The 21,418-nt window shown below is 50.5% G+C and overlaps 1 protein-coding gene across 13 annotated transcripts in view; it reads right to left on the bottom strand.

The window, feature by feature from the left end:
- The window catches only part of HECW2 (HECT, C2 and WW domain containing E3 ubiquitin protein ligase 2), a 264,600-nt gene that overhangs the window by 74,941 nt on the left and 168,241 nt on the right, over nucleotides 1-21,418 (bottom strand). For all 13 annotated transcript variants that reach the window (XR_009453721.1, XM_059702621.1, XM_059702618.1 and 10 more), the window contains 3 exons: nucleotides 20,506-20,691; nucleotides 5,237-5,371; nucleotides 364-466 (listed from right to left, as the gene is read on the bottom strand). Coding sequence is in view for 12 of the 13 variants with exons in the window: in XM_059702621.1 (XP_059558604.1) it covers nucleotides 364-466; nucleotides 5,237-5,371; nucleotides 20,506-20,691 (424 nt within the window). In the remaining variant the exon portion in view is untranslated. The remainder of the gene's footprint in view (nucleotides 1-363; nucleotides 467-5,236; nucleotides 5,372-20,505; nucleotides 20,692-21,418) is intronic.

The raw sequence follows: 21,418 nt of genomic DNA on the forward strand, positions 1-21,418 counted from the left end.
CCCCTTGAGTGTGGCTCTTCCACAAAATACCATGTGCGGGCGCGCACATACAGTGCGATTGAAACTTCGTGGCCCATGCACAGAAGTCGGTATTTTGTGAAAGAGCCACACGGAAGGGGCCAAAGAGCCGCATGTGGCTCGCGAGCTGCAGTTTGCCGAGCCGCAGTTTGCCAACCACTGTCCTAGAGGATTGTACAAGACCTAAGTGCTCTGGGATTCAGATCAATTTCTTGGGGATGACACAGAGTTTCTGAGTCCAGGGCAAGAGCAGCGGGCGGACAAGGGGGCAGTGCTAGCACAGCATGCACGGGACAGGCTGGCGCAAGAAGCAGGGGTGGAGGTTTCTGGGAGGGGGTGCCATACCCACTGGAACCATGTCCTGGTACTGCGGCCTGCTGACGGTGTTGAACGTGCTGGACGGCCTGGGAAGGACGGGCGGCCCCGCGTGTCGCGAATCCTCTCCTACCTGCAGACACAAGCATCCCTTAGGCTCTGCACCCAGACCTCGCGTGCTCGCTATCAGCACCTGAGCCACGTTTTTCTTTTTGCTCTTTTTCTGGTTAATCCTCACCCGAGGATATTTTTCCATTATTTTTAGGGAGAGTAGAAGAGAGAGGGAAAGACAGAAAGAAATATTAATGTGAGAGAACATACTGATTGTTTGACTCCGGTACACGCTCCGACCAGGGCCCGGGCTAGGGGAGGAGCCTGCAACCAAGGTACGAGCCCTTGACAGGAATCGAACCCAGGACCCTTTGGTCCGCAGGCCAATGCTCTATCTACTGAGCCAAACCGGCTAGGGCGATGCGCATTGGTAGATACCAACTGATCAGAAGAGATGCCAGCGGGGGAGCTGGCTCGAGATTCCCAAAAGCTCTGCTTTAGTTGCTGAACTGAGTGGAGGGGCAGGACATCCGGGTCCGTGAGAGGGGCAGGGGCAGTGACTGCTCACTGTATGGAACAGGGGTAGCTCCACATGCTCATGATGATGGGGCTGCAGGAGCTAAACAGCACACCTGCTCAGCAGGGGTGACTTCCGCCCGACAGAACCCAAACCTGCCACGGGACACGCGGAGAAAGACCCGTGTGGGACAAACAGATCACATCGTGGCAGAGCCAGGGGGCACCTGCCTTCCCCGGTGGGTCGGGGATCCTGCCTCCCAGAGGAGGGGCCTGGGGCAGCCGTCTCCATGTGGGCTTCTGAGCCGGTGCATTATCTGCTCAGGAGCAATTCCGCTTGCCTATTAGAGCGCCCGGCCCAGCAGCTCTTTCTGGTTTGAACCTCCCACCCAGGGAGCTAATCATAGCAGGTGTGGAGGAGCCAAATGGGGCTGCCCTGACCTGAATTAGTTATGGGGCCTATTATAGATTCACACACTCATTCATACCAGCAGACAAACAAAAAATATTCTGAAGAGGAAATGCCAACACTGCTTTCGCTCCGTGTTAGCGTTCCCCCACCCTGATATCACAGGAGCCTTTTAAGACAACAGTGGAACAGTAGCGTTAAGATAACGAAAGGCAAAATAACACGCTGGATTTATACATCAGCACCTTTCAAACAGAGCTTCTCCTCTCACCCATTCAAATCTGCACATCGGGCATCTGAGTGGGGTTTGGGGAGGGTTTTTCCCAAGGCCCTGAAACTGGCAATGTCTCCCCACCCTGCACGGCTTGCTCATCCCCAGGGGATATTCCCACGGTCAGTGTCGAGCAGATGGCCCTCCTGAAAGCATTTATCACTCGTGCTTGTTCATCTGTATTAGGCTTAGTTTCATCTGCTGTCTCCTCGATGAGAACACAGGAAGGGAACATATGTTATGGACGCGTATCACTGAAACAAGCACCATGCAGCCACTGCAGGTGTGGGTCAGTATCACCCGGTGGATGGAAGAGATGCCGCCATCCCGCCACCTGCGTGTTTGCGAACGGAGCAGAGGAGCAGGGCTGGGAAGCCAGTCCGTCCATGGGACTGAACGGTTCTCACGCTGCCTCTCGGGAGCTGCTGGCCCACGCGCGGCATGAATCCCCGCGACTCCGTGGTCTGGGGGGGATTCCAGGGTGAACTGTGTCTCGTGTGTCAGTCACAGAGTTAGCGCTGCTGTCGCCCACAGGCATGTTCCCTCCTGTCCGGATGCTGCTGCTGCCACTTCCCAGGAAAGCGGAGGTCCACTCCACACCCCACACCCCCTTCCTGCCCGGTGGCCAGCCCGTGGGAGGCCCTGAGAGCTGAGCCTGTCGCTGCCTCAAGTGCACCTTCCATCGCGGTGCCAGGACACGTGTCCCCTCAAAAAGGCTGAACAAGGCGGGCCCCAACGCTCCGTCTTTATGGGGTACCTCTCCCCATGGCTCAGTATCCATCAAGGCAAAGAGCAATGGTCACTCAAATGTTAACATGCACCTTAGGGCCCCTCTCCCACAACGGGCTACTTCTAGATCATGGAACTAGTCTAGATCCATGGTCGGCAAACCGCGGCTCGCGAGCCACATGCAGCTCTTTGGCCCTTTGAGTGTGGCCACGAAGTTTCAATCGCACTGTACCTGCGCGCCCGCACGTGGTATTTTGTGGAAGAGACACACTCAAGGGCAGGGGTGGGCAAACTTTTTGACTCGAGGGCCACAATGGGTTCTTAAACTGGACCAGAGGGCCAGAACAAAAGCATGGATGGAGTGTTTGTGTGAACTAATATAAATTCAAAGTAAACATCATTACATAAAAGGGTACGGTCTTTTTTTTTTTCAATAGTTTTATTCATTTCAAACGGGCTGGATCCGGCCCGCGGGCCGTAGTTTGCCCACGGCTGCTCAAGGGGCAGCAGTTTGCCAACCACTGGTCTAGATCATGGAAAGAAAATGTGAGTCCAGCTAGTCATCTCACGCGCGCAGCCCTGAGCAGTGAGCAGTCAGCTCCATGCGGTGAAGTCGAGATAGGACGGTGGCTCGAGTGCACTGGCCACGGGAGCGAGGCAGGCAGCGCCCTAACTGCTCCACGCCGTGCACGGGTCCAAAGGTGAGTGTTCTGCCTGTCAGAGGAACGCTGTGTGCATCGCCCACTGCACCACAGAGGCTTGCAGGAGAGCAAGGTCAAGATTTATTAGTTGCTCGTAAAGCATACATATTTCTGTGGCTGCCTCATCCTGCAGTAGATCATGTTTATATGAGCGTCTCCTGCACACTCCTCTGTGTCTGCACTTACAACCAGCACACACGCTGGACTCATGAGAGCCAGTGTGGAGAGGATGAGGGGGAATTCCAGAGTGGAATTTTGATGTCTCAAGTCCAGTTACTCACAGCACTCATAATTGTTTCTTATAATAGAGGCTACGGAAGTATGTGGCTCGCAATCCAGTACTGAAAACAGGGTATGCACATCGGTGTGGAAGAGGCGTGCAGGAAAATAACCTGAATTAAATCTGTCAAAGGGAATTATTAGAAACAATGCATATGAAGTGAGGATATGTATCCAAAGCAGACGTCCATCCGTAGAAGGAGAAGAAATGTGACCTCCAGCATTCCTTTTCTTTATTTAAGCCTCTACAGAAAAGGAGAAGCAAGAAAGGGTGACTTCTGGTTTTGTTAGGCTATTCGAGAGCCCTCGTGTGGTTGCCATGGGTCCCTGCACACCAGCCAATAGAAATTTCAGGAATTCTTAATTCCACCCATTTTCTCTGGACGCTTCCAGTACATAAATCAACTCTCGGATACACTCAATCTTAAAGAATATTACTGAGTGAGAATGCCACAATCCCCCCGCCTTGGCAAGAGATCTTTATGGAATCCACCAAGCCTCACTTAAGAAACTCCCTGACATTTTACCCAAACTTAGCCCACTAAAAGTCACGTTCCTTCCTTCCTGTGAAGCTGCCCTTAGGTGGGCAAAAGGTCTCATCATCCCCACTTTTTAATAAATTTATATTTTATTGCCGAAACCGGTTTGGCTCAGTGGATAGAGCGTCGGCCTGCGGACTGAAAGGTCCCAGGTTCGATTCTGGTCAAGGGCATGTACCTGGGTTGCGGGCGCATCCCCAGTGGGAGATGTGCAGGAGGCAGCTGATTGATGTTTCTCTCTCATCGATGTTTCTAACTCTCTGTCTCTCTCCCTTCCTCTCTGTAAAAAATCAATAAAATATATTTTAAAAAAATTATATTTTATTGATTTCAGAGAGGAAGGGAGAGGGAGAGAGAGATGGAAATATCCATGATGAGAGAGAATCATGGATTGGCTGCCTCCTACACACCCAACACTGGAGATTGAGCCTGCAACCAGGGCATATGCCCTGACTGGGAATCAAACCGTGACCTCCTGATTCATAGGTCAATGTTCAGCCACTGAGCCACACCAGTCAGCCTCATCATCCCCTCTTACGTATTTCATCACATTATGAATTCTCTCTCACTAGCCTCTGAATGTAAGAAAACCTCTCGTTTCTTTCCTCTCCCCTCCTATAGGCTGCTTCTTATACTGGGCACGTGGGCTCCCTGCGTCTCCAAAGCCCTGTCAACATCCCAGCCCCCCCAGCCTCCACATGAGCATCTGTAAGTCAAACCAGGAAAGCGAGACAGGGCGGGGGAGCCACACATCACCCCCTGGAGCACCCAGCAACCCCGGTCGGGGGTCCCGGGGTCAGCAGCCTGGTCAGTGGTCCCAGGGTCAGCAGCCCGGTTGGGGGTCCCGGGGTCAGCAGCCCGGTCAGTGGTCCCAGGGTCAGCAGCCCGGTTGGGGGTCCCGGGGTCAGCAGCCCGGTCGGGGGTCCCGGGGTCAGCAGCCCGGTCGGGGGTCCCGGGGTCAGCAGCCCGGTCAGTGGTCCCAGGGTCAGCAGCCCGGTCGGGGGTCCCGGGGTCAGCAGCCCGGTCGGGGGTCCCGGGGTCAGCAGCCCGGTCGGGGGTCCCGGGGTCAGCAGCCCGGTCAGTGGTCCCAGGGTCAGCAGCCCGGTCGGGGGTCCCGGGGTCAGCAGCCCGGTCGGGGGTCCCGGGGTCAGCAGCCCGGTCGGGGGTCCCGGGGTCAGCAGCCCCAGTCGGGGGTCCCGGGGTCAGCAGCCCGGTCGGGGGTCCCGGGGTCAGCAGCCCGGTCGGGGGTCCTGGGGTCAGCAGCCTGGTCAGTGGTCCCAGGGTCAGCAGCCCGGTCGGGGGTCCCGGGGTCAGCAGCCCCAGTCGGGGGTCCCGGGGTCAGCAGCCCCAGTCGGGGGTCCCGGGGTCAGCAGCCCCGGTCTGTCGGGGGTCCCCGGGCGTGACTCACCTCGCCCGCGCTGTGGCTGCGCTGCCGGGTCAGGTGCTGCCGGTGCACCAGTGCGCTCGTGGGCCGGCCGCTCTGCAGGGGGAGCCGGGGGTCGATGAACGTGGTGGTCCGGGAGTTGTGGTCGACAAAGAACGCCTAGGAGACAAGCCATGCAGTGGTCAGTGCAGCCACACACTTCTCAGCTGAGCTGCCACTTCTCACTTGTGAGTAATGGTCTTAGCTCCATTTTCTCCTAATTTTGGGAGAATTTCTCCTTAATGCCCCCACACCCCCTGAAAAGACAAAAACAGAGAAAGACATGTTTCCATTGGATCTGGAATGAGGAGAGCAGGAAGGCACTTTATTCCTGGTTTTAGGAAATACTCCAGGCGATAGTCATCAAAGATAGGATCTGAGAAAGAAGTCACATGAGAGCACATTCGGGCTTCTCTTAACTGATGCTCTTTAAGCGCTTACTGCATCCAGAATTACTCCCAAAGTCTGCTCGCCTGAAACTCCCAATGCCATCGGCTGCCCCTCCTATGCAGTCAGCACCAGCCCCCCATTTCCCACGGCAGTGTCTCCTCTCTGTCCCGGCCCAGCCTGGCCACAGCCCGTTACTTCAGGGCTTTCTCTTGGGCATGCAAGCATCGCCAGCTCCTCAGGGGACCCCCATCGCTGCCCTTCCTCATGGGACGGCACCTAGGATCAGAATTATGCTTTCTGAGTGCCTAGATTACATCCCTGCTCCAATCCTGAGCCCCGCTGGCTACCCATTACCAATGGAGAAACATCCCACCCTCCGACCGGGTTTCCAAGACTTTAAAATCTTCCTCCTGGCCCTAACCGGTGTGGCTCAGTGGATAGAGCATTGGCCTGCGGACTGAAGGGCCCAGGTTTGATTCCGGTCAAGGGCATGTGCCTTGTTTGCGGGCACATCCCCAGTAGGGGGGGGGTGCAGGAGGCAGCTGATCGATGTTTCTCTCTCATCGATGTTTCTAACTCTCTATCCCTCTCCCTTCCTCTCTGTAAAAAATCAATAAAATATATTTTTAAAACATCTTCCTCCTTGCCTTCCGGTTTTGCCATCAATCCCGCATTCATACGAATGTTATCAGATACAGTGACTCTGGGCCAGCCCCTGAAGTTCTCTCTGTAGATTCCTTATGAAAACATGTCCCCTCTTTCATAATAAACATTTCTCCCATAATAAGTGGGAAGAAACCATGCCTACTGTGTTGACTGCAGAATCCCTGGTGACATGACGTCATGAATGAGCATAAGCCACTTCCCTCAGTGCTGAGATAAGGACTGCATACAGTGTAGGGAAGCCTTCTTTTTAACCATTTTGTTTGTTTGTTTAATTCTAAAGATCAACACCAAGTGCTACTTATCATTGCCTTTAGGAGCCAAGTGGTATAAGTTTTCCAAGTGAAATTCACTCCAGGTAATAACGAAGCCCATGATCTCAAGGACAATTAGGAAACATGTTTCCCACGATCAGATAAAGCTAATCAGGTCATCCAAGATGAAAGGGACTGTGCGGAAAGCCGGGAGACTCTTCACTCGTTAACCACGGGTCAGGGCACCTGCGACAGGCCAACAGCCTCAGCAGAAACCGACTTCTCAAACGGAGGGGGCTCGGTTACGGAAGCAGCTTACACACTTGGAACGAAAGGGCCCAGGCAGACCCTGTTGCCGACTGCATTTATGCCTTTCCAGAAACAGCCCTTCCCACGATGGAGCACAGCGCTTCTGTACGCACATGTGCTTCTGTACACACGTGACCAGGAACGGGGGGCAACCACAGGCAGGGAGCTCCCAGATAAGAAAAAAGGACTTCTTTGTAAAGAAATAACTTCAAGGAGTAGACGCACTAGAGAACAAAGCTGATAAATGGACAAGATGAGAATCCTTGCCCGTCCCTCCTCTCGATAGCCGATGTCCAGGTGGCAAAGACTGGAATAAAGAAACGGAAGTCTTGTAGGAGACAGTGTCGCCAGCCTTGCAGCCCTGGGCAAAGCTCTCTTCCTCCTCACCTGTCAGGACAATGTCTTTCTTCCCTGGTCCTTGTGGAAAACACACACAGAGGGTAACCCTTAAACAGGCTTGTATCGGCAGGCTCGGTCAAAGGTCACCACCAGCCCCATCTGACTCAGATTTCTAATACAATAGTCTATTATTTCTGCCACTATTCAAAATTTCATAAGATAGGAACTGAATTGTTTTTACAAGTGGACATTCAAAGTAATATATAATAATAAAATCATAATATGCTAATTAGACCAGACGTCCTTCCAGACGACCTTCTGGACGAAGCTGGGGCTGCGAGGGAAGCCGGTGCCGGCAGCCGGGGGAAGGAAGGCCTACTCTTGCACGAATTTCGTGCACTGGGCCTCTAGTAGGTATTATAATTAACCCCATATCTACTTTATGTGAATTAAGATTCAGCTTCTATTACCAAAATCATTATATAAGTAGTGTTGCTTAAGGGGAAACTATAAGGAGTACTAAAATAGAATTGCCTGTTTACTCTACCTAATTTCTTGGGAATGTTTTGAAGGGGTGGGTGGCCGTTTGGAGGTAACCACGATACACCTGTAATTACCAGGACACCTGGGTGTGCACACCCAGGGCAGCTCTGATTCACATGCAGAGTCACAGTATAATTGGATGTTCCGAGGCTCGTCTAAAACCCATCCTCTACAGAATCGTGCTGTCAATGCCTGTGGGGAAGGGCTCTTCCTTACTCACTCTGTGATCACCACTAGCTCCGAGGGTTCCTCTAAACTGCCCAAAATGCTAACATGCAGGCTCCTGACCCAAATACAGAAAGACAACTTACAATGAACTAATCAAGTATAGAAAGTCACATTCTTTTACATAAGCAGACATACTTGAGGATTTGGAAAAATAAATGTGTGTGTGTGTGTGTGTGTGTGTGTGTGTGTGTGTGTGTTGGATGGAAAGGGTAAAGAGCTAAAGACTATAAAACCACAAATAGGATAGCAGGTTCTACACCATCCCAGGGCCGACATGAATGAATGGCCACGCTAACACTTGAGAGGCAGAAGGCAGCGCAGTGATTGGATGCCTGGAATCTGGAAAAAGGCAAGTCTGGCTCTGAGCCCCGGCTCACCCCTTACTAGAGACAGAACCTTGGGCAAAACGTAACTTTTTTTAAACCACAATTTCTTTTCTGTGAAATGGGGATAATACCACCCACATCTAAGGAAGGTGAAGTCAGGTGGTTCATATAAATTGCGGAAGACAGCGCCTGTGATCCCTTACATATGAGTTACTGTTATCATGACTAACAGTAACAGTTTTCACTTCTGAGACATTTTTCCGAGGATGGCAATGTTTCTGGCTATCGTCCACAGAAAAGGCTCGAAAGGATGGAGAAGCCATGAAGCTCCCCGTCCTGGGCTCCCTGTAGGCAGGCGTGGCCCACACTAAGTCTGGATGATGAGATACAAAGACAGCGTCAGTCACATGGTTATTCTGGGAACCCCCGCCCCTTATTCAAGGCGATTTTACAAGGTCAGGCCCTGCTTCTGCCCTTCATCCATCTGCTCCCCGAAACAAGGGTGTTGTTGCCAGAGCCCCAGCAGCCGTGTGGACCATGAAGATGAAGAATGGCTCTCACAACTCGAGGAACCACCTTGAAAGCCCTCGACTTCCTCTCTCTGAACTTCTTTATGTGAGAGAATGAAATCTTGTGCGTTAAACCTTGTATGGGTCTCGGCTACAAACCAAATCCTCTCTGTCCACGGAGGTCTCGGCGTTTCGGAGGACACATGATCTTCCTAAAACTGGAAGCACAGCCCGGCCGGCGTGGCTCCGTGGCTGAGTGTCAACCTGTGAACCAGGAGGTCACGGTTCCATCACATGCCCAGGTTGGGCTCAATCTCCAGTGGGGGGCGTGTAGGAGGCAGCTGATCCGTGATTCTCTCTCATCATTGATGTTTCTATCTCTCCCTCCCTCTGAAATCAATTTAAAAAATACTTTTTTTTTTTTTTAGAAAAGAAGCGATTCCTGGGCAAGCATTCCGGCTTTGCTCCACCCGCCGTGCGGCCTTCGACAGGTGTCCGTGGTCTCTGCTTTATCCACGTAAGGGGACCACACAGGTCACAGGGGAGCTGTGGGACACGCATTCCACTTCACACCCGAGAGGAAAGCGTAGAGAAATCACTGTGCCACGTGCAGGCTTGCCGTTTCTATTTCTGACACACAACTCAATTATGCCAGGAAAGTGGGTCCCTTCCCCACTGGATACCTGAACTGGTTCAAGCCAGTCATGACACTGACCTCGTCCTTTTTAAACATAAAATTGGGGCGACATTTGATGACACCATTCTGGAGTAGCCTGACTGTGTTTATGAAAGTATCTAACATGTCCTGACAAGTTCTGTCCTGGTGAGCAGCATGTTGAGAATGCAGACTCCAGGAAAAAAAAGCAACGGTCTCAAAAAAAAAAAATTGCATCTTTTTCAGATTAGCCACGAGCAAAGCAAATCTGAAGGACATAGACCTCCTACTGCTGAGTTTCATTAAGGAAATTCCCTCAAGCCGCCCGGTGCTGGGCCGACTACGACCCACAACACAGTCACAAGGAAAGGAATGCACGGACCCCAACCGAAATCTCACTTCGCAACCCTCTCCCCTGCCTGCTCCGGGCCTGGTCTCAGGCAGGAGCGCTGGGCTGCCCGGAGCCGAGGGGCATTTTGGTGAAGCCAAACAAAATATGCTTCTCTCTTTACACAATTCTTTTTTTTAAAGCTTCTATTATTTTAAGAAAAGAAAAGGCCATCGTATCACAACAAATCTTACTGACAGAAGTTTGAAATGGTTTCCAGGTAACAAACATTCTGCCAAACCAGAAATCCCTATTAAAAGACTGTGTCAACAAACAGAAAAGAAAAACAAACAAAACCAAAAAGCACCCCAAAGCACTTGTAACTACGCCACAGAAAGGGCAGCAGACCTTCTATCCTCCTTTCTCACAGGAGCCATGGAAACAATGAGAGAACAACAACCTACAAGCCAGAAGTCCTGCGAAATGAGTCTGTCCTAACTTCTGGCTTCTCAACTCTATAAAGTCTTAGAAATGTCAAAAAAAATCAACTTTAATTTTTATAAAGATCATATGTATGCACACATCCTCTCCTCCCTTCCAAAATATACATTCCTTCTCAGCTCCTGGGTCCCCTGGTATCTCCCTAAGTATAAGGAATTACGTGATTCTTTTCTCTGTATTATATCCCACTAGGGGCCCGGTGCACGAAATTCGTGCACTGGGTGTGTGTGTGGGGGAGTGTCCCTCAGCCCAGCCTGCCCCCTCTCACATACTGGGAGCCCTCAGGCGTTGACCCCCATCACCCTCCAATCGCAGGATCGGCCCCTTGCCCAGGCCTGACGCCTCTGGCTGAGGCGTCCGGCCCGGGCAGCGGGGACCCGCAGCTGCAGCGGCTCCACGATCGTGGGCTTCGCTTTAGGCCCAGTCAAGGGACCCCTAGCTCCCGGGACTGCCAGCTTCGACCGTGCCCAGCTCCCATCGCTGGCTCCACCCCTACTTCCTGCTATCACTGGCCAGGGCGGAAAAGGCACCTGATTCTCCGATCGTGGCTGGGGGGCAGGGCAAAGGCGGCCTCAAGGCCGCCTTTGCCCTGCCCCCCAGCTCTTAGCTCCCCTCTGGGTTTCTGATCACTGTCAGTGGCAGGGGGCTTCTTCCTGCTTTCCCTTTCGCCTCCCTGCATTGTGCCTACATATGCAAATTAACCGCCATCTTGTTGGCAGTTAACTGCCAATCTTAGTTGGCAGTTAATTTGCATATAGTCCTGATTAGCCAATGAAAAGGGTAGCTCGTACGCCAATTACCATTTTTCTCTTTTATTAGTGTTGATTACCCACAGTAGAGATGACTAAGGCTTAAAGATACACTTGACTATAAGTAAAAAATAGTCATGCTAATGTTTTCAACCACTTGGTTCACGTGAAGGCGGGAGTGGTCCCAAATATTTCCCGATACGTGTATCAGTCACAAGAAAAGTTAAAGAAGGTTGAACTGCGGTGATCAGAGATCTAAAGCTGCTAGGAGGTGGCTGGTGTGGCTCAGTTGGCTAGGCACCCACTGCCCCCTGCACCAAAGGCTGCTGGTCTGATTCCCAATCAGGGCACATGCCTGGGTTTTGGGCTTGTTCCCGGGGCTGGGGGGGGGGGGGCATGCAGGAGGCAGCCAATTGATGTTTCACTCTCCTATCAATGTTTCTCTCTTTCTCTCCTTCTCTCTTCCTCTCGCTCTACAAATCAACATAAATATTTTAAAAGTAAATAAATAAAGTTGCTAAGAGAGAAAACAGAAATCATGGTGCTTAAGTTCCAGAAACAGCTGGTTAGTTAGTAGGTGTGGGTAAGTTCACTGTCCCCCAACACTTTAGATGTGAAATGTTAGCTAAAGGAGAGAGAGTTTACTGGTGTATGCTGGGATGGGAGGTGTTTGGGTGTTGGAAATAGTATAGGAGAGCTAGAAAATTCTAGGGAGGGCTTGCCTGGCTCATAAGAGCTGACGAGAAGTTGTACGGTCTCCTGTGGGCTGGCTGACAACGCTGCTGGCAGCGTGAAACTGGCTGTGACAGGAGAATTTACACCAGGGGCAAGGGCAAGTGCCACACACCAGCCCTCCTCCACCCCCACCCGGGAGAGCTGGCTGTTAGCTACCAGCACATTCCTATGGAGGCTGAGAATGGAGTCCTCCAAATCCGCCCATTTTAGGTGGCGCAGAAGGTCATTGCCATGAAATTTTAAAATAGCAAATTACTTCTTTTTCAAAAAAGAAAAAGATCCACTGCAGGTCATGAAGATAACTGTTTAAAAATAAAGGCAAAGGCCATCTCCATATTTGGGCAATTCCTTCAAGATTCCATGAGTCTAGCATTTTACTCAGAAGTAAATTCACAAAAGCAATCTCTGCTCTATTCTCTCATTCGAAAGGCACACTCCCCCAGGGAGGTTCTTTACCGTCGCCCCCTACGTGTATTTATTGGGGTTGTTTTTTGTTTTTGACCTAACATCTTTTTACGCCTTTAAAATTAGCAAGAGATTGTCTAAAAACCATGTGTTATACAGACATTTAGAGTTTAATTCCATCTCCACGTGATTACTGTGTAACTTGAGGTGACTGAGCCAGGTAACCTCCACAAAGAGATATTAGTGGTTTCAAAGCATTTGAAGAATGTGCCACAAAAATAACAAATGCAGCCCTAGCCGGTTTGGCTCAGTGGATAGAGTGTCGGCCTTCGGTCCAAAGGGTCCCGAGTTCGATTCCTTGGTTGTAGGCTTCTCCTTGGGGGGCGAGCAGGAGGCAACCAATCAATGTGCTCTCTCACATCTGTCTTCCCCTCTCTCTTCCACTCTCTCTAAAAATCAGTGGGAAAATATCCTCAGGTGAGGATTTAAAAAATAGTAATAATAACAAAGGTAGTGATGGAGTTGACCAAAAAATCCCCCAAAACCTATTTTTCAAGGTACAGAACTTATCCTGCTAAGAGGCTTTGGTACTCACTGGAGACCTCACAATATTAAGTTGCATTTTATTCATTGAGCTGAACCTGACCCAATACATTGTGGCCATTCGCTTCATGGGGGATGGGAACAGAGTCTGTGTTGCCACGGGGGCCACTTCCGCAGGCACGCAGGCCGCTAGGGTCGGGGGAAATGAGAACCCTCACGTAGGCTCAGACTGTGGCCCCTCTCACTATTCAAATATTTGTTCTCTTCCAAAAACATCTACCCTCATAACCATAACTGCCGTGCGTCATGTTTATCAAAGTTGGGTATCTGGACCATTCTGATACTCAAAACCCCAATCTGACATCCAAACTCACAAGCCCCCAGAGTTACAAAGCTTGGATATAGAAATAGATGTCAATGGAGATGGAAGATATTATAGTACGTGTTTTTGTTTGTTTTGTTTTGTAGGAAAAAAACAAACGATTGGAAAGGATATTTCATTTTTAAAAAAATGGTTGCCGTTTTACATTTTTATTTAAAAAAGAAAACGTGGAAGTGTGTGATATATTTTTTTAAACCTCACTGTTTCTTAGTATTTCAATTTGGGCACAAGTAGAATGATTTGGGGGGGAAACCCTCCGTTAATACTGTTTGAGAGTACAAAACAAAGAGGCAAGGAGAGAAATAGGGATTCCGTATTTAACACCTGACGGGGAAATCAAATATAACACTTTTTCTAAAAAAATTAAACCAAGTGATAAACCCATTCTGCGACTATCAGGAACAAGTGTCATAGTGCTTTCTAGTGATCCGTGCCGTGGTACCTCGTTCTCCCCGTCACCCTTAGCGCTCTGCCATGGAGCTGCCACTGCGTTTATTTCATTGCTGTGGGTCGGTGACGGCTCATTTTATGTGTCCATGTTACCGGGCCACGGGTGCCCAGACACTTGGCCAAACATTATTCTGGGTGTGCCTGCCATGTGTGGGTGAGATTAACATCTGAATCAGGAGACTGGCTCCGCAGACTGCCCTCCCAAACGTGGGTGGCCTCATCACTCAACTGAAGACCTGGATAAAACAGAAAGGCTGAGAAGAGGGAGCCCTCCCGCCCAGCTATTGGAATTGGGACACTGGTGTTTGCTTACCTAACATTGTGTCTCCTTGGGTCTGGTGCCTGGGATGGAAACATATCATCAGCTGCCGTGTGTGTGTGTGTGCATGTGTGCATGTGTGCATGTGCGTGTGTGTGTGTTGCTGATACAGTCGCTTGAAACGTGCTCACACTTCTTCAGACGAACCAAACATACCCACCTGATGTGTTCCTGCCTCTACACCTTGACTCTGGGTGTTCTTCCATAACCTCTTGTTCTCAACATCCCACTCATCATTCAAAGTGCAGTTCGAATCCTACCTTTGCTATGACAGCTCGCCAGCCATCCCATGCCAGAACCTAGCCAGTGGGCCCTGGACCCTGCAGGCCCTGGGCCAGCGCTTGGAGCACACTGTCCACAGTCCGGGTGAGAGGCACTCAGGGCGGAGCAGTCTGGGGAGGGGTGCGTAGTGGCTTTCTACAGGAAGTGCACGATTCTGTGCAAATGTGCGCATTTGATGTCAGATCCAGTTCCCAGGAGAACGCTACTTATCTTGCTAAGGATGTTTTTAAAAACCCTACTTTTTGCCCCAGCCAATTTGGCTCAGTGGGTAGAGCATCGGCCTGCGGACTGAAGGGTCCCGGGTTCCATTCCAGTCAAGGGCATATGCCCAGGTTGGGGGCTCCATCCCCAGGGCAGGGTATGCAGGAAGCAGCCGATCAATGATTCTCTCTCATCAGTTTCTATCTCTCTCCCTTCCTCTCTGAAATCAATAAAAATATACATATATATATTTTTTAAATTCCACTTTCATGACCGTGGCTGGTGGAGATGGCAGCCACCAGAGCAGAGGGCAGAAGAGCAAATCCACGGAATGAGCACAGGAACAGAGCACTCGTGCAGAAAAGCAGGAGCCAGTCCGGGAGGAGCAGCACCCGAGGGCAGACTGTCCTGTCATGAACGGTATGGACAACGAAGACCAAGAGCGACAAAAGGGGCCCCCGGTGCAGAAAGCCGTGCTGTGGGAGCACCACGGTCAGGGCGGCCGCAGGTCATCGAGAGACGGACGGGGACCCTGTCAGTCACAGCCTCTGTCAGGCCAGGTGCGCTTCCCATCAGAGTGCGGGTTCAGCCATTAACATCAAATCTTCATCATTTTCGGACAATTCTAAACTGATGAACGTCTCCAGCTATCATTCTCTATAAATCCTTACTTCTACCCAACCATTCAAATCAAGATTTTGGGGAGCTGGGTAACCAGGTTAGCAGCACTCCTGGCTACAAATAAATACAATAATAAAATCCAACAGTCCCTTTTATTTTGGAGGTAGTTTGTTTATTCTATATCCTTGCTTTCCCCAAACTAAGTCATAAACGGGGAGAGGTTTTGATTGTACAGTTTTTATCTTTGGCACCGTACTGTCAAGTAATGTTATGTAAATGACTGAACCCATTGTGATCATTATAATCATCATTGTTTTTTCTTCCATTTGTAATCTCTCTATTACCTGAGCTGATGCTCACCACAGCCCCAGGGGCTGGACAGAAGGCTACTCAGCCTCCCTTTAGAGCAGTGGTTCTCAACCTTCCTAATGCCGCGACCCTTTAATACAGTTCCTCATGTTGTGGTGACCCCCAACCATAAAATTATTTTTGTTGCTACTTCATAACTGTCATTTTGCTACTGTTATGAATCGTCATGTAAATATCTGATATGCGGGATGTATTTTCATTGTTACAAATTGAACATAATGAAAGCATAGTGATTAATCACAAAACAATATGTAATTATATATGTGTTTTCCGATGGTCTTAGGCGACCCCTGTGAAAGGGTCGTTCGACCCCCCAAAGGGGTCGCGACCCACAGGTTGGCGACCCACAGGTTGAGAACCGCTGCTTTAGAGAAACCTGGGTTCAGGGAGGTCAGGTGAGATAGCGATGGAGCTAGAAATCCTGCCCCCACTGTGGCATCATTTTCTCAGATTTAATTTCATCAGGTCAACAAGAGGAAGGATGGAGGAAAGAGCACTCCTAAGTTAAATAACACCCGGTTGTCCTTATTTAAGCCCACGTTTGTCTTTGAGACATATGCTCCCCCTGGGCATCTACCTACCAGTGATCAAACCCAGCCAAGGGCCAGAAACGTGTGAAACAAGTCACCTTTAACGCCACTGTCGCATCGTTCTTGCAAAAACATAACTGTAGCCCAGATCCCAAATTGCCCTTGATTTTCACACTCCTGAGGGTGTACAAAAACTTAAGAACTCTGACCATAGGAAGCAAGCAGAGACATTGTTTTTGTACTGGGCAACTTTCTTTGCTTCTATGTTTTGTTTCAAAATGAGGACATGTTTCACGCTAGAACTCCCCTAAGGAGCCTGCCCAAATCCTGTGGAATCTCACCCAATTTAAACCCTTGGCCTTAAGCAATTAAAGAGTCTCTTCAAAACTGAAGACAGCTAATGTGCAGTACAAGCATAATTACTACCTTGTTCAAACATGTAATGCGAAAAATCCAGGACAACATATGCATTAAGAGAGGTCAAATGGGGGTCAATCAGCGGGTCATGGAGAGTTGGAATGAGACCCTGTCAGGGACTTCTGGTGAGCGCAAGGGGCGGGAGGGGGGGTGGGGGTTGGGGGGAGGGCGTGGTGGTGAGTAGTGAGGGAGCCTGGCGTTCGTCCTGTGCAAAGATGCCTGACTTTCATTCATTTATCAAACTTGTTTTGAGAACCTTCTATGTGACAGGCACTGGGGTAGTAAAGGGGGTAATTAGAAAAAAACCCACCAACAACAAAAAATAAAAATAATAACAGAATTCTCAACATATTGCGGACGGATCACAAGAATTCTCGTGTTTTCTGTTCTAAAGCTTGTGGCCAATCACGAGAATTCTTTAAAAAGATATCAGCTTGCAAGAACATGTAATAAATAACTTCAAAATGCAAAGGGTATTTAATTTTAAAGCGTGCCTTTACCATTTACATAAAACGCTTTTTGTACTCCTTCAATAGAAACTTATCTGGCCACTGGGTAAAGCTAGCAATGAAACAACTGGTCCGCAATGTGTTAGGAAGGGGACATCTGTTTGGGAAGACAGAACACACTAACGAGTATACCAGGAGGTGATGGAGACAGACGTCATGAAACAATAATGAGGGGGGATGCAGGAAAGGGCTGGTCACTCACACCTGGACAGCGGAGAGCAGCTCACCCCTGGGTGCCTTCCGCCATGTGTCTGAGAGCCCACCTCCCACAGCGCCTTTTCCTCCCTGCACTGGAACTGACCCCACTCACTGGCGAGAGGCAGGGTCCAAGCACCGGCTCCAGAGATGGGCTGCCTGGGTTCAGATTCCATTCTACCTGGTACTCTTTGTGGGGTCTGGGTCAATCCCTTCCACGATGCTGCGCCTCCTCTATAAACGCTTCCTCGTCTATGACATGGGGATAGAGCTTGGCCAGGGTGGCTCAGTCGGTTGAGCACTGTCCCATGCACCACAAGGTTGCTGATTTGTTACCTGGTCAGGGCACATGCCCAGATTCTGGGTTTGATTCCCAGTAGGGGGCGTACAGGAGGCAGCTGGTGGATGTTTCTCATCCATGTTTCTATCTCTCCCTCTCCCTTCCTCTCTCTCTAAAATTAATTTCAAAAAATGAAACAAGCATTTAAAATGTGGGTAAACAGAGCAGCGATCTACAAGACTGCTGTGAGCATGAAAGGATAGAATCTCAGTGCTCACAACATCACGGGTTCAGCACTGCCTCCCACAGAACACACATCACAGTGGCGGGCACACAGCAGGCATTCAGAACGACTACATGAAAACGCGAAAGGAAAATGCTGCACTTGGGAAGAGAAGAGGGAGCCAGATTTCATCAGCCCCACGAGCTGGGGGCGAGAGCATTCCTCTCAAGAATCCTTTCATGCAGCTGAGGATGTGGACACCCTATTCCATGTGAAGTCTATAAACCACTCAGCATGGTAGGAAAGTAACTGTAATTGGGTAGCTTTTGACGTTACAGTAAATGGAAAGAAGTTCACTCCCTTTCAGTGTTCTGGAAGCAAAGCAATTCCTTAATAAAAGGGGGGCCAGCATTTCAGGGCTGGGAGCAAACCCACTCACTGCCTGGGGGTGGGAGCTGTGACCTGGCAGCACAGCTGGGCACTGACATTGCACGAGCCTCCCCCAAGGGTCCCTTTAAGTCCCTTTAACTGGAAGCCAGTCACCTGTACAAGAAGGGGCGGGGGGAGTGACAGGAAGGCACACCTGCTCTAGCGAAGGCATCCAGCTTAGGCCAAATCCTGTTCCAGTCCTAACGCAGGAAGCGGAGAGATGAGGCTGAAGTAACAGGCGTTCAGGCCTGGCTGATAATCTGTTTTGTCCACAGGGCAGGGGTCCTGGTCTGTCTGCCATGCCAAAGGGCAGCCAACGGCCAATCCACCAGTGGACTGTGCGGTCAGCTGTCTACCAGCCCCAGCCCACATTCAGGGCTCGTTGCAATGCCTACGACTTTCGGTTGAACCTGCCTCCACACCCCCTCACCCCCACCCCCCACCTCGAGTCCACAGCCCTCAGGGAACAGGATGAATCGTGGTTTCTCACGTGCCGAGATCACATTTACTGCTGTCTAACCGTCGAAACTTTTATAAAAGCTATGAGACAGAACTTGTCCTTAACCCTCTATCGTCATTCATCGGCAACAGCACCCTAAGTGCAACTGAAACCGTCCTCGAGGTCCAGGGGCTGTGACTACGGCGCTGTCCCCTGAGGGCGTCAGGCAGGCTAGGGCTAGGGCGGGCAGAAGGGCCCTCCTCCCCCACGTGCAAAGCTCCCGCGCCCCTTCATTGAGGGTGCCACTGACTGAGCAGGTTAAGTCTCTACACAGAGCCGGCTGTGGGCAGCATTATTGCCCCTGGGGGGTCCCGGGCAGTGGTTCTCTGACGCCAGGCACACGTCCTGGCCGGGATGAGAAGAGAAATGAATGCTGGTTGCCGGGGCTCTTGTACACCAGGCACAACACCATCAGTGCTTTTCCGAGTCCTCACCGGGACCAGCTAGGCCAGGGGTGAGGAACCTTTCTCTGCCGAGAGCATTTGGATATTTATAGCATCACTCAAGGGCCAGGCAGAATTATCAACTTCAAAATTAGCCTGTTCTCTGTGGTCAAACGTTTCATTAACGCACCCCTAATGCCTTGGCAGGGCCAGGCCAAATGATTTCGCGGGCCTTATGCGGCCCATAGGATGGATGGTCCCCATCCCTGTTTTAAATCATAGCATGACTAGGCGCCTGGCATGCTATTTCCTTATTATTTGTTTATTCCCCGCCTCTTCCCAGGAGCACGCAGTTGTAGGAAGCAGCTGGCTTGTCTGCCTTGCTTAGGGGCTCGATAAATGTTTACTGAATGAATGAGCGAAGCACAGTTACTTCAGATATCAGGTCGCTTTAACCCTCCGCACCCACAAGTGAGGTAAAGTCCTTCTACAGACAAGGATGCTGAAGGCGGTTACTGCATGGAGAACACGGTGCCTCCCCTCAGCGGCCCGGGCGAGGGCACCGCTCAACCCTGCCCATCCCTGTGACACTGGGCAGGTCACCAACCAATCGCTGAGGCTCCATACCTGGACCTGGCAGTAATGAGAGCAGTACTGTCGATGGAGTTGCTGACAGAAGCTCAAACATATAAAAAGCTTAGAATGGCCCTAGCCGTTTTTGGCTCAGTGGATAGAGCGTCGGCCTGCGGACTCAAGGGTCCCAGGTTCGATTCCGGTCAAGGGCATGTACCTTGGTTGCGGGCACGTGCCCAGTGGGGAGTGTGCAGAAGGCAGCTGATCGATGTTTCTCTCTCATCGATGTTTCTAACTCTCTATCCCTCTCCCTTCCTCTCTGTAAAAAAAAAAAATCAATAAAATAAATAAATAAATATATATATATATATATATATATATATATATATATATATATATATATATATATATATATATATAAAAGCTTAGAATGTTCAATGGCTTGCAGCGGCGCTAAACAAGAATCAGATAAATAGCATCTCAGCTGAGGAAGCCCTTACAAAAATGACCAAGTTCCTCATTCCGATTTCGTGCTCATGTGACGGGCTCCTGGTTACAACCCGGCTTCCCGGTTCACTGTCTACAAAGGAAGTAGCCACACAGGTGGCTCCCCCGGCCTGTGTGACCAGCTACGCGTTGCTCACCACACACGAATCCACCTGTGTTCCTGTCTGACGTGCTAACAAAATCCGGGATCTGAACCAACAGGACTGAGGCCCAAACCCGGACGGCGTCACAAAGGCACACCTTGTGTGGTTGCTTAGCAACCTCCTAGCCACCGTCTCCAAACACTACCACTGTTATCCAACTCTCCATCACACGAGCTGTTTAGCTGGGAGAAGGAAGCGCCATCACCGAAGACACCTCTTCTCTGATCAGCAGAAGATGGTGAGAGGTTACAGGGGAAGCGTCTCCAGGCAAACACGCCTGTCTCACGAGCAAAAGCCCCCACGCCGTCCTCCGCACACACTGCTTCCGAGGTGTGTGGTGACCGTTTAGAGACAGCCTGCTGGTCCAGGTTTCGCTCGAACCCAGGAGATGGCCTGTGTCACCTCACCAAGGGCCCCCGCCGACGCGAAGGGCAGGGCCACGTGCCCGGGCCGCTTGCATGTTACCTTGCCCTGATGGTCGTGTTTCATTTCCCAGCCCCTGGGCAGCTCCAGCTGTTTGTTGGCGAACATGTTGAGAAATCCCACAAGGTCCCGGTTGTGCTGGTAGCGTTCAAAGTGGTGGGTGTCCCGCCGGACTTTGGTGATCATGTGCTTCAAACACGTGTTGTTTGTAAACATGCGGTAGGCACTCTGGAGAAAGGATGGAGAGCCAAGGTTAACCCCCGGGGCAGGCAGGCGCCACCTACACACATGGGTGTGTCTACTCCTCTGGTGGGCAGACAGGCTCCCACCTAGCTCTAGACCCACACACGGGAAGGGCAGACACAGGACAACATGTTTTGATCAAAATCATACAGAAAGGCTACAGAAAGCAAGGCCGTCTTCCCCATGAGGTCTAGGTATCTAGTGAGTACCAAGGCCATGGAGTCTCATTCTGTACGGACTGTCAGGTCCGACGTTTTCACCTAACGTCGGTTTTAGGCGTAAAAAACAATAGTCAAAATCACACCAGGCTGAAGACAGATATACCACCTTCCAGTGAGCCCCCAAAGAGCCAGCTCCCCCCAGCATCGGGACAGATCACCCAGGTGAGTGCCCACGAAGCAGCTGGCCCACACTTAGAAGTCAGGTGGGGAAAGTGCTCAGCCAGGTGCTTGAGTATGAGAAGCACATGCAATGGGGCTGAGCTGCTCTCTCTCACAGTTGAGCTGTGTTCATCTGAGACCACAGGAGAGTGAGGCATAAGCTCAGGGAATGGAATGGAAGACAGCACTATCTGGACTTTACACCTCTTACATATATATATTCTTTCCATTTCTCCTGTATATGTGTATACACACACACACACACACACACACACACACACTTACATATATGGCCCAATTTATATTATTGAAAATGCACATGTAATAAAATT

The sequence above is a fragment of the Myotis daubentonii genome, chromosome 7 (assembly GCF_963259705.1).
Source record: "Myotis daubentonii chromosome 7, mMyoDau2.1, whole genome shotgun sequence".
Classification (NCBI taxonomy): domain Eukaryota; kingdom Metazoa; phylum Chordata; class Mammalia; order Chiroptera; family Vespertilionidae; genus Myotis; species Myotis daubentonii.